The 22,218-nt window shown below is 38.3% G+C and overlaps 1 protein-coding gene across 1 annotated transcript in view; it reads left to right on the top strand.

Moving 5' to 3' along the window:
• Positions 1-22,218, top strand: part of BMERB1 (bMERB domain containing 1) — a 46,838-nt gene that overhangs the window by 13,014 nt on the left and 11,606 nt on the right. Inside the window, exon 2 of the mRNA XM_031606690.2 lies at positions 12,503-12,626. Within this exon, the coding sequence (XP_031462550.2) occupies positions 12,503-12,626 (124 nt within the window). The remainder of the gene's footprint in view (positions 1-12,502; positions 12,627-22,218) is intronic.

Below are 22,218 nucleotides of genomic sequence, written 5' to 3'. Positions count from 1 at the left end.
CTCTTCTTCACTGCTGTAAGGGTTTGGCAAGTGAAATGGAGAGATGTACAGGAATTTCCTATGTACCTTTTCCTGAGCCAGAAGGAAGCCAAGATCTGTGGGAGACCTAGGCAGGCTGGACAGTACTAGTAATGACTCATTATTCACAAACATATGAACTAAATTACTGGGGATTTCTGAAGCAGCAGTTCTTTAAAGGCTGAAATAATTTAATTCAAGATCAGCTGATTCGCTTAATCTCTACCCATATCCACAAAGTCTAGAGACAAGAAGGAGAAATTGGAAGAGCAGAATGTTAAGAGAACCTTCTGAGTTTTAGGCCTACTGGGATATTAAAGGCACACTTCTGTCAGGTTAGGTCAATAGGAGAAGCTCTGATAAGAAGTATGCTATGGTACATCTCCTGTAAAGAGGAGGAAAAATGCCACTTATTTCAGTTTTAGTGAGATAAATCAGGTTGCACAGTTTCACAGTGACGTGTAAAGTGGTCTGGGGAAAATGGCTTTCACACCTTATCTAAAGCCACCAGCCAAATATGAAAAATCCTGTTGTCAGAGCATCTGACAACAAGAACTGCAGTACTGATACCCAAACTACACTTCATTTAGAATTGGAAATAACAGTAGGAAGTCTGGAATATGTTACTGCACAGTTCAATTAATGCAAAGTACAGTACTTTGTTAAGTCTGTCATAATTCTCTGCAAAACTTATTATATGGACGGCTCTTAAATCCCACTCAAAACCACTTAATCCTTCTTTATACACAGCAAGGATGGCTGGATGAGGTACCACAGGCTGATTTGCAAATGGACTGCAGTAGTCTTGAAGAGTCTGTGGCTCAGTTTAGGCACTGGGGATGCTGGAAGTTGGTCTGAAATGCTCTTGCTGATCATGATGATGCCCTTCTAGTGTGCTGTAATTGAAAAAATTCTGTCTGTGAGCTAGGGCTGTTTGCACTCTCTCAGTATATCTGAGACACAGGAAAAGCCACTCTGTGTTGTTAGATTTTTAAATCTGACGTCACTGAGCAGTCACTTGTAGTCCAGCTTGTATCTGAAGGCATGCAGGTCATCTATAACAATCTTATTCCAGCCCTCATGAGGGTAAAAGATAAACTGCTAAATTTAGAATCTGGATATTGAAAACTGTCTCAACTCAGAAATGCACTTTCAGTGGACTGGAAAATCACATGTGAATTCACGAATATTATCTCTGGGATTCCTTAATTCAGTGAAACTTGAGCTTAAAAAGGATTTTATAAAAAGACATTAATTCCAAACTCCCTTTGCTGGTTTTATGATTGTTTTCCTTATTTTTATGCATCTGTCCTTTAAAAGGCTGAAGAAATATATGCAACTTTGTTATCATTGACTGTAATAGCAATTGGCTGGGGCGTGCAAATTGCCTAGACAGTCTTGGAATCAACTTCAAAGTAGAAAGGCTGAGCCCTGTAATTGGAATGTCAAAGCCCCAGAGCGTTTTCAAGACCCAGTGTGTGAGTGCTATTATGGTAATGTCTGTTAGTGGACATAATTTTGCATATCCTGAATTTATTTACATCAGAAGCATTTCTACAAACTTCATTTAAAAATTCCTTATTTTGGACACTATCAAATGAGGCCTGAGGCTTTTATTTCACTGTTAATAGGAATAATTTCATAAGAAGTTATATTTATCTATATTTTCAAAGAAACATTTAGTTCAATATAAAGTTTAAACTCCGTAGGCTTTACATTTGTGGGTGCCAAAATTCTGTTTTGTGATCTGTCAATATGTTTTGTATTGGCTTTTAGACTGCTGCCACAGCGTGTACTACTGAGAAGTCTTCCCTGTCTCCCTAAAATTTACTGTTTAGGGGACAATCCAGAGCATTGTGAGTCACAGATCAAAGAGATTATTTAAAAATACATAGAAAGCTAGCAGAAGTCTCAATGGTAGAAAAAAATGTACTTGCAAATCATTATGATAGTGCTATAAAACAGTACCAAATCATATACAGATTTACAGCTAGAAATAAGATGTTCTAGTTGCAGATAATTAGGCAGCAGATTTTCCTATTGTACCAAACCAGTCCCTTGCATAAGCAACACCCTTAGATCCAGATAAAAGCAGAGACGGCGTGCTATCTTGACATGGTACTTTGATAAGAATACATACTCCAGACTTTTTACATAAAGAGTCTGGAGGCTTTGTGTGGGCAGTGTCTGACTGCAGAGAACACCGGACTTCAAAAAACTAAACCCTACCTTACTTACTGAAAGAGTAAAGATAACAGCCAGGTTATTCTTTCTGCTTCCGGAGCCCACTCTCTTGCAACTGCAGACAATCACTCAGTACCACTTAGACACAAAACTTTTGCTTTTTTTTGGCACTGAAAAGATGGTATACTGCCTTTCACTTGGTATCCTCCTTCAAAGACTGCTTCAGAATGTCTCTGTTTTGGATTGTTACTAGTTTTTAGTCTAAATGTATTCTTTACTTAGCTTTACACCAGCTATTATCATTTAACATAAATAATCATTTGCCCTTTCCCTCATCTTCTCCTCTTAGCCACCAAAACCTCTATCATCATAAGTAGAAGAATTCCACAATTTGACAGTGCCAAAAATCAGGAGAATGCTGAAAACTGAATGCTTAAAGTGCAAGATGGAAGAAATTGAATTTATCCTCCATGTACAGGATAGCAGTATAAATTTTAAGTGACATTAAGGATGAGCCTGAATATCACATTAAATCTTGTGCTTTGCATTAGATTTCTACAAGAACTCAAGACTGATTCACAGGGTCTTCATTGTGAAAGAATGAATGGCTATTGAGAGACGAGCTGTTTTCTCCAGGTATCAGTACAACCAGAATGATGTCTTCTAGGTGTAGAGTAGTTTCTTAAACTAGAGAGAGCTTTTTCCTGGGGGAAGTGTAAGATTAAAGGGTTGCTTAATTAGCCACTTAGGAAATTGGAACTGTCAGAAATGACAAAAGACAAAGCCAAAAATAATTACTGCTTATAAATTTATCAGGATAATAAACAAGACAATTTATTTGATGTCTTATTTAGAGGCAAGATCTTTACAGATTTACCATTCTGAATTTATGCTGATATATATCTTTAAACAGGGAGCAACAGTAGAAAATGGTCCCTAAAATAGCTGAGGATCATCATTTAACCATCAAACTTGCAGTTAGCAAAGTACTGGAGACCATCCTTAACTACCTTTACTGCCTGAATGTCTATTTCAGTTTAGGAATATGAAGTTGAATTAGACAACTCAAATCAGGATTTTTTTTAAGGTTCAGTTTTAAAAACAGCTTTTCTTCATTGCAATACTACTGTGATCTGTAGAAATACAGCATAAAAGATGCAGAGCAACAAAGAATCTCATTTGGGTGTTGGGCAGGTATAGGCACTTTGTAACGCATCAGACATGAAAAGAATCACTGTGTGCAATACTTCCAAGTATGATACCATAGAAACCAAAGGGCTTTGAGAGTTAAAGGAAGGAGTTAATATTGAATACTGTGAATCTAGAGTTTATAGTCCAAGAGAAATCTCAGTGAGACCACAGTGCACAAATGCCTGAAATAGGAAAGAATAGACTCCTGCTAACATGGTTTTGAAAGGTAAATAATGAAAAATAAAAGGTCAAAGCTTGAAGATAAGAACAAGAAAGTAAAGAGTAAGGAACTCAAAGAGAATCCTTTGATAACAAGGGTCTCTTAGATATGGAACAGGGGACAGTGATTCCAGAAGTGCAGTAGGCAATTGCACACAGTCCTTTTTATGATCTCTTCTTATCTAATTTTAAAATTGAGTCATACAATAGGAGTGGGAAAGTGACAGTTTTGAAATGGAAAGTCAGGTTGTAGTATGTCTAGACTGTAAATCTAACTAATGATTTAAAACTAAAAAAAACCACCATACACAATATTAATGGCCTGGACAAAATAAATCCCAATATTTTACTTGTGCTGGTGCACTCAGACCACAGGTGACTGTTTAAACAGAGCCATTTCCAGTGATATCAGATGAAAATAATATGACCTAGAAGGAAATAATAGGGCAAGCAACTCATCTCTGGTGTTCTTTAGCAGTAGGTGGCTTGGTTTTCTCTCATCATGTTGTGGTTTAAAGACTCATTCAAATTCAACAAAGTAATAAATGCCAGTTTTCTTTTGGGATTTGGCTTCTTTTTTTTTATTCTGGCATTCTTCTTTCCCTCTGCTTTGACCAAAGGCTGGCATATCACATCCCAGTTCTACAGAATCCATCAGATTGTTAGTCAGTTTTAGACACAGAATACTAACAGATTTCTGAAAAGCTGAGTCTGAACTTCCAGCACTTTTTCCATACTTACTCTTTCAAAGGCAAAAATAGCTGCATGCCTCGAAAGGCAATTTAAATATGACAGATGCAAAAAAAAAAAAAAAAAAAAAAAAGGAAAAAGATAGGTTGAAGTGAAAAACATTGAGCATTGCATTAGGAGAAAGGGCCTGCAGGTCTGATTGTCTTCACAATATAAATTCACACTTTCCTGACTCCCTGACTATGCTGCTTTTTTTGCTGCAGTTTATATGGTATAATGCTTGCTGCTAAGCCTTCTACATAGAAGATAACTACAGTTTTGTTTCATTTATCATTTTGAAGTAATTTACATGTGCTTAGTGAATGCTGATCAGAGTATTCAAAAGTAGAAGAAAATACATATAACATATTCAAGCTGTGCAGAAAACTGCACATACCTGCAAGTCATGGTAGCCTATTAGAAGAGAAGGGAAAAATTTCACATATTATGTTACCATTATCTTTTATATTCAGTGTCAAATACTAAATCAGACTGAGAGGTGATCAAATACTGGATGAGAAGATGAACAGAGCAAAATAAAGAATCATTATCTACATATGTCTTCCAATTTTTGAAGGTTTCAAATTCTTCTGAATTAACTGTTGGTATCTATTATGTGATCAATAACCATCTTTTTAGGCTTCTTGTGCCTTTTCTGGTCTTTACTAATACTGCTATTGTGTCCTACAATCACCAAACTTTCCTTTAATTACTAAAAAAACCCAACAAAAACATAAAAAAAAAACACAACCAAAACCCAACAAACAACTCAAAACTTATTTCCATAAGCAATCTAGGCAAAGCAGATATAATCAAGGGACGATGAAAAGTATCTTCTATTCTCTTCAGCTGCAAAATAAAAGTATTTTCAGTGCAGCTAATATTACAACAGTGCTTTTCACGCTGATTGTAAGCATTACTATGAAAGCAGTTTTCCTTCCTCCTACAAACAACAAGTTTAAATGTATGCTAATTCATTTGCATCATCTCAGAAAGGTGTCATGCTTCTCTATAGGTTGTAGCAGAATCTTTCTCTAGATATGAATTTCTTCCCTCTTGATTGCGGAGTCACTGAATGGACTACAGACTTGAAGGGACTGCTCTGGTCTAGTGGTTTATCTTAGAATACAGGTGATCTTGAAGCAGCACAGTAGACAGCTGAGCTGGCCTGCACTCAGTATTTCAGGTTTAGTTGAAACACAGACACAACTGTTACTCCCCACGAAGAAGAAAATCACCCATCTCCTTTTTCTTTTTCTCCTAATGATTGTTCAGGAACAGGGATATTTGGTGACTCTGTGTTCCCTGAGATCCTGGCATTTAATCAGCTTTCATTGTGCATCCCTGGTGCTTTTCTGCCAAATGGGTTCCCAAGGGCTGCCAGATTTCACAGCTGCCTATTGTGAATCCAAGCCGTAAGGCCAATCAACCAGCCCTGAAGTCTGCCCTGAGACATGGAGCACACAAAAAAACAGCCTTGGGATTTCTAGTTGCCCTGCTGTCTAGCTGAGATGCTGAAAGCTTTGATGCCTGGTTTAAGGCAGTATTTCAGGACTCCAAGATCACCTCCTGTGCATCTGGGAGCTGGACTGCAATTGAAACTTCTGTTTCCAGTGCCTTCTGGCTGAGCAGCAGAGAATTCAACAGCTCCAGGACTGCAAGGCTACTGTAGATCCCCAGACACTGATAGGAAAGCAGGCTCTTTGCACAGAGGAGTTTCTTTTGGCTCTATAATAAATATACTGAATCAAAGATAAATCCCCCAAATACTCAGAATTCCACTTCACCAGCATTCTGTAGCACAGAATGACCAGTGTTACTTGCAAGAGCAAAGAACATCTACCTGCCTGTTGAGGATGTGTGCTCGGTCTGTCAGCTGAAAGAGCTTTTCATGGCTCTTACGTGCTACTAATTCTGAAATAAGTAACTGTGTTGCTCAGCCCATAAAGAAATATTAAAAGTGATTAAAAAAACATAACAACCACAATAAGAAAGCAAACATTTTCAGTTTCCTGCTGGAAGAAAAATTCAACTCTGTCATCTCCAATTCCTTTGGAATTTTTTCCAGAAATCATAATAAACAAACAAACAAACAAACAAATAAAAAAGAAACCCTGATGAAGGCTTTGTTGAAAGCTTGATGCAGTAATGAGGAGCATTTCCACTGATTAGTGTAGGTGGAGGATCAGCATTGGGTACAGCAAAAGCTGGCAGCTCTCAAAGCGTAGGCAAGCCCTGTGCTGAGAGTCACAAGACACAGGTAAGGGCAGTCCTGCTAAGGCTGCACTCCATTGGTATCTGAGCAAGGGGTGTCAGAGCAGACCTGGAGACAATAAGCAGAGTCAGCTACATTTCAGATCTCCAGGAAAATCCCTAGTGATAAGGCAGGTCTTAGGTCAAGTAGGATGTCAAGTCTAGGTCTTGAAATCTACTGCCAAGCAAAAGGAGGTAAAAAGGACAGGGAGCCTCTGCTCACATGTCACAAGATCAAACACCTGCACTATGTCTGAAGCAAGCCAATGTGCTCAGAGCCATGCCAGGATTCCATGCTGGTATTGTCCTGTGCCACCTTCCCCTTCCCTGAGTCTCCCCATTTTAAAATGCACAATATTGCCTGCATTGGGAAACCAGAAACAAATACACTGCAGCTGTTTGTATTGTGTTTAGCTATTAGCTGTATTTATATGGTAATTCCAGCATAAAACATTGAAAAATACCATTCCACAGACATGCCAAATTTAATCATTCTCAGGATTCACATTAATAGAATGCAGCAGCAGACTAGATTAGGAATGAGTAATTAGATGTAAGATTTTTCTGCTCAGGTTAGTTATTTGCTATTGGATACTGCTCCACATTAGTTAAATCAAAAAGAAAAAATAAACAAAACAAAACACCACCATGGTACCTGCACCTCTGAATACATTTGAGACAACAGTGTATGGTGTAGTAAAAGGGCTGAGTAGTCAGTCATACTTCCAGGTGACAAGCTAGTAACAAACTACATGAGTCATCTGGTTCTTTTTTTTTTTTTTTTTTTTAAATCTGGAATGTTTTGTATGATACCAGTTTATTTTTCTGCATTATGCAACTATTTCAGTTTCTAACAAGTGTGGGGTTTTTTTTTGTTTTGTTTTTTTGAGTTGCACAGTCTGGTTCTCTTTGGTTCTCTTTTCATCTCTAACCTGTGCCTCTGGCTTACTTCTGCTTGGCTCATCAACAGATAGGGGTCTTGAATTGAAAACCTTGATTTTTAAACCCAAAACAGCATTGGGAATACACTTGTTCTGTTAACATTTAATATACTTCAGTGAAAATGGATTAGTTTGAGAATTTCTTTCAATTCTTGAGAAAAGACCAGTACAGACTTGAATTCTGAACAAAATTGAGTCATTAACGGTATTTTAACAAGGATTATTTTATTACTGGACAACAAAAGGGAGTGGAAATAGGCCTAAAATTACTCAGTCTGAATCCAATCCAGATCAGCAATCATTTTTAGCTGAAGTACTGTAGCTGGGTGGGCTGAGCAGCTGTGTTGCTCAGTGTTATCTACATCCAAGAAGCCATCCAACTGGATTGCACTGCAATCCTTTCCAGAGCTCTCAGAAGTCACGGAGGCAGTGTCTCATTTAAGATAGTTCATTCCTTTTGAATATTTAAAAAGTGTCAGGATAGTTGGGTAGTTATCCTTACTTTTGCTGGAATGGCTTCTCTGTTACTAAATAACTGAGGTGATTATTCAGGGCTCAGCGATTCAGTTTCCAAACACAACAAATTCACAAGTATGGAAAAGGATGAACAATGTCCTGAAGAGACACTGTGATCCATCAGACCTTGAACTAGCTCTGCTACAGACTTGCTGTGTATTCATAAGCAACTCATAATTCCTACTGCCTCTGGACTGCACATTGTCTGTGTGCTGCTATAGGTGTTCACAGAATAGAGGTCTAGTTGCTGTTGAATGCAACCTGAATAACAATGATATAGTTTAGGTTCCTGAGGCACAAGTTTGGTGTTATTTGCATTATTAATATACTTCACTTTTTCTATGCATCTGTTGTTTTTTTGTGTGTGTGTTGTTGTTTTTTTTTTTTTTAAAAAAAAAGAGATAATGATAATAATCCCCTCAAATTAGAATTAGAAGAAATAAACAAGCTAATGATTGTAGAGTACAATGAGCTTCTCAGTGGACTACACTACGCTTGCATCAAGTGACAGCAGCAGGATTCTTGCTGATAATTACATTTCTGTACAGCATTTCTTACCAATTGTTCTCAAACTATTACTTGGTACAGTGCATTCTCCCATTTCTCCTTTTGTTGCTTCAAGCTTCTTTTAAAGTTTTCTTCGTGCTTACCAACTTACTAGATATTTCACTTTTTTGTTGCTTTCATCACAGGTGGCTAATGTTCCATTTGTCACTGGCACACTGAGGATGCAGTGTAATCATTAAGTTAATAACCATTTTAACTATGCTAGTCTACATTTAAATTGAAGCAAACATATGCATAAGTAGCTTCTGTTTTACCTCTGCACTCAATCTCATTATATGTAATAGCTCAATAATCTTATTTCTATATAGTAATTATTTTCATGTTAATATCTTTTTGTGCATGGAGTAATAATGTTTTACTTGTTTCTTTGTCACTGGAAATTATCCTGGGGATTCTACAGCATGGGATAATTCAATCCTGTCACTAGCTGTGACTAATCTGTGTTGCTTTCTCTTTTGCTTTATGAATTCTGGCTCATTACCAGACTGAGCTTTGATTTCTGTAATAACAATATATGCTAAAAAAAAGAAAAAAAGAAAAAAAAATTATTGAGACATCTGCTTTAAATAAAATGAAATGTTTCTTCTTTCTGTTATGAAAAGGTAAGAGACTTGTGCGCGAAGCTGTACAGAACCATGTCTCAGAGCACTAAAGGTGTCATTCATCACTAGGGCAGAGCTAGAGCTTTACTTGAAGCCTTAATAATGCTAACTTATTCATTTCCAAGAGGTTTCATTGCAGGAGCACAGAACATTTTATGAGCAATAATTATGGCCAGAAGCTGGAGCATAGGAAGTTCCGCACCAATGTGCGCAAGAACTTCTTTACGGTGAGGTGACGGAGCACTGGAACAGGCTGCCCAGGGAGGTTGTGGAGTCCCCTTCTCTGGAGATATTCAAGACCCGCCTGGACGCCTACCTGTGCGACCTGGTGTAGGGATCCTGCTTTGGCAGGGGGGTTGGACTCGATGATCTCTGGAGGTCCCTTCCAACCCCTACGATTCTGTGATTCTGTGATTCTGTGATCCTTCAGGATAGGCCAGTTATCTTCAATACTAGAAGGGAAGTTCAGGCACAAACAGGTTGGTGATTTTTGAGAATCACAACAGAGAAGGTATATGGTGGGAATCCTGACCTGTGGCCTCTTTAGTGGCTTATATTTCCACATATCCTCCCACTTATTTTCTACTGTTTCAAAAATTCCAGGAAATACTATGTTCCAGTTGTGCATTTTCCCCTCAAAGCCTGTCTTAAAAATGCATATTTTTCAGTGAGAGCCAAAGTGCATGTCATACTGCAGTTCTACTGAGTTTGTGAGATCTATGGACTCACTTATATAAAGTAAATGGGCAGCTGTCAGAGGAGCTCATTTACTCTTGAACTTTTAGGAAGGGAGCTTTAGGAAAGCTGAAGACTTGATGCAAAATCATATCATTCCTTAACAGTGTACAGATAAACATGCATTAAGTATGGACTATATCCTTCAGTTCCTTCTTGGAAGACCACATGTATCCCTCTAGAACTGGCTCTTTAAAATCTCTTGCAGCACCACAGTATCACCATACTCTGTATCCTCACCTCCACATTTCTTCCTGTTTCAACTGTCCTGTTTGTTTGTTGGTTTATTTTTTTTTCCCCTCAAAGTTGCTTTAATTTAACTCTTCTTATTTTTCTTTCCAGTCTGAAATCTCTATGAGAATTTATTTACATGGGACATGTACTGCTGTGGAGATAAACTGGAATATCCTTACGTCTCTGTGTTGTTCTAGTTGCATCTCTAAGTTTGCACACAGGTTGTGAACTGAGATCTTACAGTTTCTATATTTATTTACCTCTACTTTTAAACCTGTGGTGCCTTGCTTATATTTTTTGCTTCCTTTGAAATCACTGTATAATTTTGGATACCTTTCAAGAATATTCTCTCTGGTTTAAACACACGTTGAGTAGGATGTGAAGGAGAATCTGTGACTGTACTGCAAGTGGTCAGACTAGACTAGTGCTTGTCACAATAATTCTAGCACTGACTCTAGGCACATATGGCATAAGGTCTGTTCATTATTCCCCTCCTGAAGTGCTGAAATCAGTGTGATCTGACCCAAAGGGTAATACTGGGGCACTTAGAACTAGAGTTGCAGAGTGGGAATAAGATAGCTCCTTTCCCCCTCCCCCCCATTTTCTGAGATCTTGAGAATTAATTTAAAAACATGTATATATGTAATGTACCTGTGGCTCAATTTCTAATTACCAATATTATTGGCTTTAATTCATGGTAGCTTCCTTTCTCCTACTTAATATATTTTTGAGAAATAAATTTTCATCAAAGCTAGTTTTGCTACAGTTAAAATAACTCAACAGCCCTGAAAAGCAGCAAGAGGCAAAACTATACTGAGAGGATCAATGTTTTATCGAACAGCAGTCAAAGGAATGTAGAACATCTGTTGAGTATTATATTGCAGTTCTGACCACCTGTTAGGTAGGTGGATTTTCAGAACACTCAGGAGCCTTACTCTTTACATGTCACTTTACTTTGTCAACAACAGAGCTGTAACAAAACTTCTTAAACCATCCTATACCTCAAGTAAAAATACCCCAACAAACACAATGATTTCTGATAAGAGAAACCATCTTCTAGAGGCAATAAATAGCCTTACTCTACCAACCAGTTTTGCAACCTGTTAAAAACAACTCCTGTCAAATGGCTGCTGTTGTATGAGAGCGATAGTCATTTTTCCCCCCTCAGTATTCTGTTCTCTCAAAAAATTAGTGACTACTTCTATTTTTTAATTTAGTTCCTTCCTTCTGAACACAAAAATAGCAGGCAATACTAAGAGGATAACTTAAAACAACAAGAAAGCCAAAAAAGCCTCTTTGCCCCTCAAAAAAGAAAAAACAAAACAAAACACTCAAGAAAAAAAAAATAGGGCCTAAAGTATTTATTTTTCTATCTTCTAGAATTCCATTAATTTGTTTCCATATTGGGAGAACAGGTCTTTGTAAACTAAGCTGATGCAGAGAGATGTTTTCTGATGATTTTTTGAGTGAGATTTTGTAGTTTTATTTCTATTCCATGTTCCTGTTGGAAATTCTTCTTAGCTTAGTCTGTCATGAGGGACTTTGGAATTCATCTCATAATTAGTTGAGCAGGTTTTTTTTATTCCAGATACTTAATGACTCCTGTGTTCTGCATAATCATTTTGACCTCTCCTTTTTCTTTTTTTTTTTCCCCCCCTTTTTCATGGGGTTGGAACAGGCCTCCTTTCAGGGATATGTCTGCCAAAATACAGAGGCACTCTATGCATTAGTCTCTCAAGTCTTGTTTGAAATTAATCAGTGCTCTCAGTAGGAGCACCCACCTCCTTGGAGGAATGGGCCCTACATCAGTTCCAGTCACATCTTTAGCTCTTCTCCGGGCTGTGCTGTTGATCATGCTGAGATAATGGAATGGCATAAAGTGTTTCAAGAATTGAAGATGGGAAACTCTCATCTGTTTACACGGCCTGCGCTTGGGCTAAGACAGGACTCTTCATGCTTGCAAGTAATTGCTTTGAATGAGCTTTGTAGCTAAGGCAATTCTTTCAAAAGTCATACCAACTAAGGAACCAGAGCTGAAGTTAACACACTGGGTTAGGATTCCCCAAGGTTATGATAGATTCTGACTAGGAATAAAGGTCACTTGGCTTAGGGATTCTTCAGAATGGTTACACTGAAAGTAATAAGCAAAACACTACAGAAACCAGTGAATGTAGCACTCAGCTAGAAGTTGCATTAATAGCACTAGTTTTAATCCCTAGCCAGATAGCTCTGTGGTTAAATTTGCATTCCTAAAAAGCCCTGTTAAGATAGTTTGACCAGCTTCATTTATTTTCTCTCTTCTTTCACATGCAGATCAACTTGACATCATTTCAATGGCTGAAACAACAATGATGCCTGAGGAAATAGAGCTAGAGATGGCAAAGATCCAGAGACTTCGGGAAGTCTTAGTCAGAAGAGAATCAGAACTCAGGTTTATGTAAGTATCAATTCCTCTGGGAAACACTATGCAAAATTAATCAAAATAGGAAAGAATGCTACTTAGAAGACTTTTATCTGCTTGACATTTTAAAAGGAAGAAAGATAAAGAGCATCCCAGCTAGGTGAATGCTTGCAAAATGCCACTGGGAAATGATTTTTGTAGTTGCAAAGGAAATTGCCTTTTTTATTCAGCATGATTTGCAGACGATAAAAATGGGATGTTTTACTTACAAAAGGAAACTTTAGCAAAGTACGTGTCTACAGAGCATATTTTTATACCTGACTTCAATCCTTTGTGAAAAGGATATTTGTCTGAAGGAAATATTAACAGGTAGGGGATTGGAGCTTCTAAAGTCTAAACTATTTCAGGCTTTATTCCTCACTTCATTAGTGGTCTCAGTTCGTGACACAAGAGAGCACGCTGTGTTCCAGAGTAACAGCAGCCAAGATTTGACATTTGTAAATGAAAGCTATTAAGTTATAAACACAAAATACATTTCCATAGATCAAATAAAATAACAATACTCCATGAGAGATTTTCAAAACTGCCAAAAGGGTCAGGCATAGGAGCCCAAATGAATGTTAATGAATACTAATACAGTTCTGATGATGGATACCATAGAGTTTGTGTTCCTAAATCACTGAATTTATAAGATAAAAACTTATTAATAGGAAGTGTATTATTTTGAAGTTCCATCTGTCTTTGAGTACCCGAGATTAGAAACTAATGTCTTAGCTGACAGGCAAGGAACCTCGTAAGTCTAAATCCTGCTAAACAAGGTGCCTTGGCATTAAGGAAGCTGCTGTAGGAGCTTCAAATTCACTTGTTTCTTGTTGCAGAATACAAATATAAAACTGGTACTTTAACCATGATTGCTGGAGGTTAATTTCAGGGCCTTGACTTACTTGTACAGTCAGAAGTTGGAAGCCTTACCATCAAGCAGCATAGACATCTATCTTGACTATTATTATAGAAGATACCAAACCAGACCAGAGATTTTTGGCAATAAAGACTAGTAACAGTTACACTGTCCTTTAATAGTGCTGTAGTGGTATAAATAAACAAGAACAATTTGTCACACCTGCTCCTGGTACTCACTAAATAAGTACTTGATTATTGGCTTGTACATAAATATAATCTACAAAAATCCATATCACTGAACCCAGTAATTCTCATGACATTTTCTATATCAAAAAAAGCATTGGGACAAAGATGTTTTGTTCCTACCAAAGCATGAACAAAATGATGAACTAATTAATTCCATATCAGTTACACATCCAGCCATAGATTATATGTCCTTTCTAAAAAAATAATAGTTCTTCTGACTGTCTTGCTGAATTTCTTAGTTTTTGTATTCACACGTAGCCAGATCCCAAAGCTAGAAAAAATCATACTGTAGATTTACTTCAAAGAAAAAAAAAAAATAGAAAAAGGAAAAAAAAGTAAGCTGGAGAGCTTATGTTCTGAATGTATCATCAGCACTAATGATGCTCTCAGCTTTACTTAAGCCAGCAACTACCACAGCTCTTCACAGCATGGACACTGTATTTTATAAGCATTTGCAGTCAAGAATAAGAAACAAAACACTCCTAACCAAACCTGTTTTTGATGAAAATCAGTGCAAACTCTTCCCCTGTTAGAGCTATGGAGGTTTAATCCCTAGAAATAACTTGTTCTAACTACTAATTGAAATTAATGTTTTCCTTGAAGAAAAAGTACAAAGCAGACTGAGATAGAATAATAAAACTCACTATCACTGATTTTTTTTGAAACTGCTCTGCAACAATGTTTATTAAGTTTCAATACTGTTACTATTATGTCAGTATTTTGCCTGAACAAATACAGTAGCCATAAAGTAAAGCACATGCAGCGGAGAACTGTTCCAGGTTAGCATAGCAGCCAGTACAAATGCAGAAGAAACAGCTCTACGAAGGCCTGGATGCTCAGAGGGATGGAAGTCAATTTGTATGTTCTCACTCTTCTATACATGAATCAGCTGATATGCAAGATCGTTGTTAATATAATATTCTTTCAGGCAGTTCCTCAGCTATTATCTGTATAGTACGTCTCTTGGGTTTTCTCAGCCTCAAGGAACACAAACTCCAATGAGGGAGTCCTTAGCAAGATATACAGACAGCTTTGCTTACATTGAAAGTTAAGGCACTGAGGCCTTATTTTAGTGGGTGTTAATGTAAGGATTAACATTAGCTTTCCTCCGCTAAATAAAGTAACACCAATGACTAATGAAGTCTGTAGGACAACAAAAGGGATAAATGAAATATGTCACTCCTCTGTCACTGCAGCAATATACATTACTGTGCTCACAGGTGGTAACACTTCAGTATCCAATAAAATCATTATAGAGTGGTTCATCATCACTAACAGCTTTAGAAGAGTCACCCTATAGGGTGAAAGAAAGAGTAGGATGGCAAGGAAATCAAAGCCAGATAATTAATCATCATTATTAACTCAAAGCAAGACCTGGTAGATCTGAGGAAAGGAATCAGGCAGTGGAATTAAGCTTAGAAAAAAAATTGATCTAATGGTATCAAGCGTAAAAGGCAGCACTGAGCAGTGTTCAAAAACCATATACAAATACAACACTGTGTATGTGGTTCTTTCTGATATAAATCCAAGCAGATTCTGTTTACCCTCTTATCTTCCAGCCAATGTCTATCACACATATCAGTAACTCAACACTTGGATTTTCAGTTTTCGAAATTAAAGTGAAGAAAACACCCATTATATTTGAACAAATTTCACATACATTTCTGTGATCACGTATTGATTTAAAGTACCAAAACTTGTTCTTCTAGTTAATTAATTCCCCTCTTTTTAGTTCTATCTCTTTGCAACAGTCTCACTGAATAAACATCTTACTTTATGCTATACAGGATGTTAAAATTACTTACAGCTTTGCTCCAAATCAACAATAGCAAGATTCCTCTGTCCAGGAAGAAAATTTCCACCTTTTGAAAGAGATTTGGAGTCAGAAACAGGCACTCTCAGGATACTGAAATCAGTCACCAGATAACAGGCTTCACCTGCAGGTTCATGGTCCTGGTTAAAGGGGAAGGGCATCAATAATCCCTTTAATAAGGAACACACTTTATTCTTCAATTTTAGAGGGAGCCCTTTCCACTGTGGATCCACAGGAGGCAATGCCAACTGCCTGCTGGCTCTCGTGGGTGAAACAAGCATTTAGGCTGTATGAGGAAAAATGAGCCGTGCGGCAGCTCACCCACATGATACAAAATGGCCACCCAGTCTGCGGGAGCTCAGCCACGCAATACAAAATGGCCACCCAGTCTGTGAGAACTCAACCGCGTGATAGAAAATGGCTGCCCAATCTGTGGGAGCTTAGCCACGTGATACAAAATGGTCACCTCATCTCTGGTACCATTGCACAGACCCTTCCCTTGATACTTACCTTCCCCTTTCAGTGGTTTTCAGGATTTTTTCCTTCCTTACAAGCTCTCTGTGCTTCCTTTACTTTGTCCCAGGCTGTATGGCACAAAGGCTGTGGGCTGCCAGCTAAGCTCTCAAAGCACTGTGTTTTTCCATGACCATCTCTGATGACTATGACTACTGCTGACAGCTTTCAGAAACTGCATCATCCCCCACCAGTGGAAGATTTGGGCATAGACTTCATCAAAATTGTCTTAAAATTCAGATGATATCCTTAGGATGGTGTTACAGATTGTATTGCTGTACTGGGCTCACAAATTATATGTGGGCCACAGCTCCCTAGAGCAGCATTTACTGTTTTTAGTGCCAGACCATTAGTTGTGTGTTGAAGAGCAATACCTGTGTTTTCTCTAAGATGGTTTGGTGGTACCAAAAAGGGCAGCTTTCTGATTTTTCTTGTTTTTAGTGATACAAAGAAATATGGGAAGCAGAATCAGCTGAAACAATCACTTTAGAAGTCGCAGTGTTTCTCAGACCTTGGTGCAACCTGCATATCAGATATCAGCCTTTGTAGGCCTGTCCTTTGCTTTGGTCCCTGCTATTGTTGCCTCCTTTAAGAAAAAGGAGGGCAGCTGAAGACAGCTGTGCTCTTCCCATGTTATTTCCAGATGAATACACACTTGCTATGGAGAATTATCTGAAGTTTATTTGAAGCACATTTTCAGATTATAAAATTAAGATTTCCTCCATTAATTCATGCCTGTATTTGCATTGTACAATCAAGTTTTAAACAAATGCCTATGCACAAAATCTACACAACTTATACTGTGTAAATTCTTTAAGTTATGCTGGATGCCCTCCAGCCAGACCAGGAAATCAAAACACAGTTTAAACTCATCATCTGCTATCTCCAGCTCTTCCGGGTTTATTTCCAGAAGAACCAAAGACTCAGCCCGCATTGATAGGAGGCAGACAATATGTACGTAAGAGCATCAGTTTATAGCTAGCTGGCATTCCCTCTCATTCTTATCTCATACTTCCCTCAGCTGATTCCCTAAAATGTTCTCTACAAGATGAGTTTTGGGTCAAAATGTAAATTTTCAATCTGTCTTTGCGCCTAAGGAGAGTAAACATACCACTTTAGAACATGCGTGCTCTCCCTTTCAAATTCTTATGTCCCACTTCCATTTATTCTTTCCTAGTGAGATAACAGACCCAGAAGCCAAGAGAGGTGCTCATGTGGCATTCTCCTCATTGCACATTTAATGTGTTACTGCTATGCATGCTGTGTGTGGCTTTATAAGCAGTCTAAGATTCATATCACTGCAGAGCATGGAAATTTACATGCTGAATGACATGATTGTAAAAATGGATAATACATGCGTTAGCTCCATTTAGGCAGCAAAACCTCAGACCACTGATTCAGTAACAGATCAAAACTGATGTTCAGAATCATTTGTAGTGCAGAATCCATGTATTTTAAAATATATTAGTATATTCTCACCCACTAAATATTAATAGCATAGGTGAGATTTCATCATCCACAGTTACTGCCTTTGGCTGTGAACAGAAAAGGCACTGAGTTCATATAAAATAGCAGTCACTGTCATCATGAAACATGCTCTTTGGGAAATCTGCCAGTGCCTGATACTGCTGGCCTCCCAGATGGAGAGCAGAACTCGAAGCCAGCTATACTGTATGACCTTGAACTAAAGCTGTGCAAGTTGCTTCTACCTGTGATAGCTGTCTCGGGAGTAGTTAATTCTGCCATGTAGGCAATACCAAATGGCAATTTTTTAATATAGGGCATACGGATATTAAATAGTAAGCCCTATTAGGTTGCTTTGGGCAATTATTGAAAATCATTTTTCTTACCTCATAAACCTTGTTTTATCTATAAAAATGTTACAAATACAATGCATCCAATGCTTGCTTAATGGCTGTGCTGTTATTACAGTGCTAAACTAACACTGAAAAAGACAGAACTACCTCCATGTTGACTTAGATTTTAAATTGGTCTGTGTACAGTCTCACTATTAGCTGACTCCCTCTTCTCCAGAGTGCTCATAACATCTGCATCATCCAAATTCTCTACAGATCCATTCTGGTTTTTGGACCATTTTAAATTATTATATTGGCTTACTTCTAATGTCAGGAGCAATTACCTTTTATGTAGATGTGTTTGCTGTAACTTGACATTGCCCTGGTAATAAACTCCTAATAGTAGCCCCACAGTATCATTAGCTAGCCAGAGTACTAATTAACCCTTGTAGTCGTCTTTTTTTTCTTCTGTATTTTATTGTTGTTTGTTTATTTGTTTGTTTGTGGTTTTTCTTCCAGTTAGGCTTACTTTTTGTTTTCCTTTTTAATATTTATCCTGTTCCCATTTTGGAAAAAACAAGAAATCTCTCTGTTGCTGCTATGACATTGATGTACCCATTGCTTGTAGAAGTAGAGGTGAGATAGTCAGTAATGGTTGTTATACTATAGATAATATTGGACACAATGGTGGAATTTTAAATTTAGGGTAAACTGATAATGGAGAAACATTCATAGCCAAATATTCATTCCTTCTAAGGACAATAACACATCAAGAGATGTTCAGTAGGATTCTTACTTTTATGTCTTTTGTGGTACCTGCAGCATACTGTACACTGGGGTATGGCTGCTGACTGCCTAGCTTTATGTGATCATTGTAGAGTGAAGCAACACCAAGTTACACAAGAACTGCAGAAGTGAGAGGTTCATTCATTTGGTTATGATTATGAATATATGATTAGGACCTTTGACGTGGTCTCCCCCCCACATCCTTATCTCTGAATTGGAGTGCATCCTCAGCAGGTTTGCTAATAACACCAAGCCAAGTGGTGCAGTTGATATGGCAGAAGGAAGGGATACCATCCAGAGGGACCTTGATAAACTTGAAAGGTGGGCCCTTGTGAACCTAATGGGGTTCAGCAAAGCAAAGTGCAAGGTTTTGCACTTGGGTCAGGGTAATCTGAGATGTGTAAATACACCCAGAGAAGAGCTCCTTGAAAGTAGCCCTGCTGAGAAGTACTTATGTATCTTGGTAGATGAAAAACTGAACACAAACCAGCAGTGTGCTCTTGCTGCCCAGAAGGTCAATGGTATCCTGGGCTGCATCAGAGAAGGGGTGGCCAGCAGGGCAAGGGAGGGGATTCTAGGATAGGACAAGATGGTTCTAAACTAAAGGAGGGTATTTTTAGATGAGATATCAGGGGGAAGTTTTTCACTGAGAAGGTGGGGAGGTGCTGCAACAGGCTGCCCCGAGGGGTTGTGGAAACCCTGTCCCTGGAAATTTTCAAGGCTAGACTGATGGGGCCCTAGGCAATCCAATCTAGTATTTCATCTAGCAGTTGGCAACCCTGCCTGCAACCTGGGAGTTGGAATTTGATGATCCTTCAGCTCCCTTCCAACCCAAGTCATTCTGTGATTCTGTAATTTCAGTGCACTCTCTCACTTGCATTTTGCATTATGTAGGAGAGTATATATAGATCAGCTGTGATTCAGCAATGGATTGGAAAGTTCTGAAATGGACTGATTGCCACTATTTAATACCAGATGCTTTTCTATTCTGTTCATCTTTGATACAAGATAGTTGTTCTTCTGTTTTTAAAAAGAAGAAAAGGTCAGATATGGAAGCTAATAAAGAAGTTTATCATCAGTTCTGGTAATGATGATTTACATACCAAAAACTTGAGGTTCCTGCTTCTACTGCCCAACAACAAAAAATAAAACTACCAGACCAATGTAAATTAACTGCACATATGAGTTGTCCCTGTGCTTCTACATTCACTCTTCTGTACAATATTGTAATAGGTCTTAAACACTTCTGAATATATATCCAACTACTCCATTGTATATTTTTAGACAAATTATCTTAGACCGTTTTTGTAGAGATACATTTCCTTTCATAGTGGGGCATTCCCAGGAATGCACTTGTTCTTGCTACTAGTGAAGCTGACAGTAACACTTCATAACTGACAGAGGAGATGGCCGAGCTCAAGAGAATTTAATGATGTCAGTAAGAATGAAATACAGACAGCTTCTTTAGACAATGTTCTGAATTTCTGTGAAGTATGCCTAAAATGTGACCTCCAGGGACTGGGATTTTCAAGTCCTGCCATCTTCAACTGAATGAAATGACAGCTGAATTACAGCATCACTTTACAACGTTGCAGTCCAGTGCTTTTATCCACCACTCTTCCACTGAAGAGTGCTTTTAGCAAGAAAAGTCAGACTTGCTTAATTTAATAGTTAAAGGTAATCATAGGACTTTGATTTGTAACCTGATGTGTGAAGCAGGCTGGTCAGCAATGTTATCTGAGTTGCCAGCTTTGTATCTTCCAGCCTGAGAAACACAAGATGCTGACCTCAGTAATAAAGTGATAATCACATATTGTGAGCGCTGCTCCAAAAGTAATGCCTCCTGTTTTATTATGTTGACCCATGATATCACGAGGCGGATGTTGGTGGAATGACAATGGAAATTGAACCTTCCCACCAATGTCCCATGATATTTGGTTGCCGTGTGACAGATGGCAGCAGAGGAGCATTCTGACAGAGTGGTGTCAGACATGGAAGTGTATACAAAGCAAAGGGGTTTTTCTTCCATGTGGAAAACATGGCACCACTGACATTCATGGACACTTGCTGAACACTGATGGAGACTGAACAGTGACTGCACAGTGAGGCACTGGTGGTGTGTTTCAGCAGCAGTGACAGTGACAGCTGGTCACCTCTGCTGGTGCAGATTTATGAGCGTGGCATGCAGCTCTTCTTCATCGCTGGCAAAAATGCACAGGTAATGGTGGTGGCTGTGTTGCAAAATAGTGTTCTGTAGCTGAAAATTTGCTCTATCCAATAGTGTTATTGCGCTCTTTATATCTGTTGTGGTTTCCATGGAAATAAATAGGAGGCATTACTTTCAGAGCAATCTACATAGTTCTAACCCACAAATCTTAAACATTTGACGAGCTTATTGGCTCTCTTTTTCCTTGTCAAACCATTACAGTTAGCATTTACAGGTTTTCTTGCCTTTTACCATCATTTTTGCCTTTTTTTCTTCATTTCTTGAAGAAAGCATGGCTATAGCTAGTTACTGGGTTTTATAATAGGGAGTCAGGTTTTCCCCAGCTGGAAAGAAGAACTGTCATGGAACAATTTTTATTGAAACAAAACAAAATACTCCTTCCATTTTCAGTACAGAATATTTTGTTTTTAGTTCCTCTCTGTCTGCCATTGTCTTCCACAGCTCAGAGACCCTCCAGGGCACAGCTGAACGGGAGGACTCCTTTATTTCTTTGCCCTGCGCCCCCTCATCCAGATGGTGGATGACAGAGGTGACTCATGCTGTCACCTCACTTGTGGATCTTATGGGAAGGACAGTGCCTGCAGCATTCTGCTGCTGGTAATTGGACCAAAGAAACAAGTATCAGGGTTGAGTCACCATGCCCGATTACTGAAGACTCTTCCGACCCATTTATTTTCCTGTCATTTTGTGACATGTTTAGAAAATCCTTTGCTCATGCTGTTTATTCATTTTGAGCTATTTTATCATTTTTAGGGGCAGACAAAAAAACTGCTTTTAGGCTTTGATAAAATAGTTTGAGATACCAAGAAAGAAAATAATACAAGCTTATGTGATATATCTCCAAGCATACAGAAGGTTTCTTGCAATCAGCCATCAAAAACCAGAAAAGCAGAATTACGTACTGTGTGTCAGGAAAGTCCATCCCTTGCTCAGTACTATTTCAGTTTCTCCAGGAATAGATTTGGGCTCTTAATAAGAGAAATATTTTATCATCCTCATAACTCATATATTCAGGATTGCTGGGCAGACATTTAACGTTTAGCTTGGGGGGAAAAACAGACATATTGTAACCACTGTTTGATTTACTGATGCTTTTTCTATGACATCAAAGATGATTTTGCAGGCACTGCAAAAGCCAAAGGACAGAGAGTTCAGCAAAGGTTGTGTTGATATTGCAAATTTTATGCATATGTCTTTGCAGATTGCTTAAGCAGACCTGAAAGCTATCATTTCAATACTCTATAGGGATTCTACTACATTCAGCACAGAACAGCAACCTGCTTGTGTTGCTCTCCTTTGAGAAGAGCACTGGGTGCACAGGGAACATAGCAGTGCTCTTAAATAAGC

This window comes from Phasianus colchicus, chromosome 16, assembly GCF_987193195.1.
Source record: "Phasianus colchicus chromosome 16, bPhaCol1.hap1.1, whole genome shotgun sequence".
NCBI classification, from domain to species: domain Eukaryota; kingdom Metazoa; phylum Chordata; class Aves; order Galliformes; family Phasianidae; genus Phasianus; species Phasianus colchicus.
Note: the sequence above shows the minus strand (reverse complement) of the source record. Positions and strands in the feature narration are given on the sequence as shown.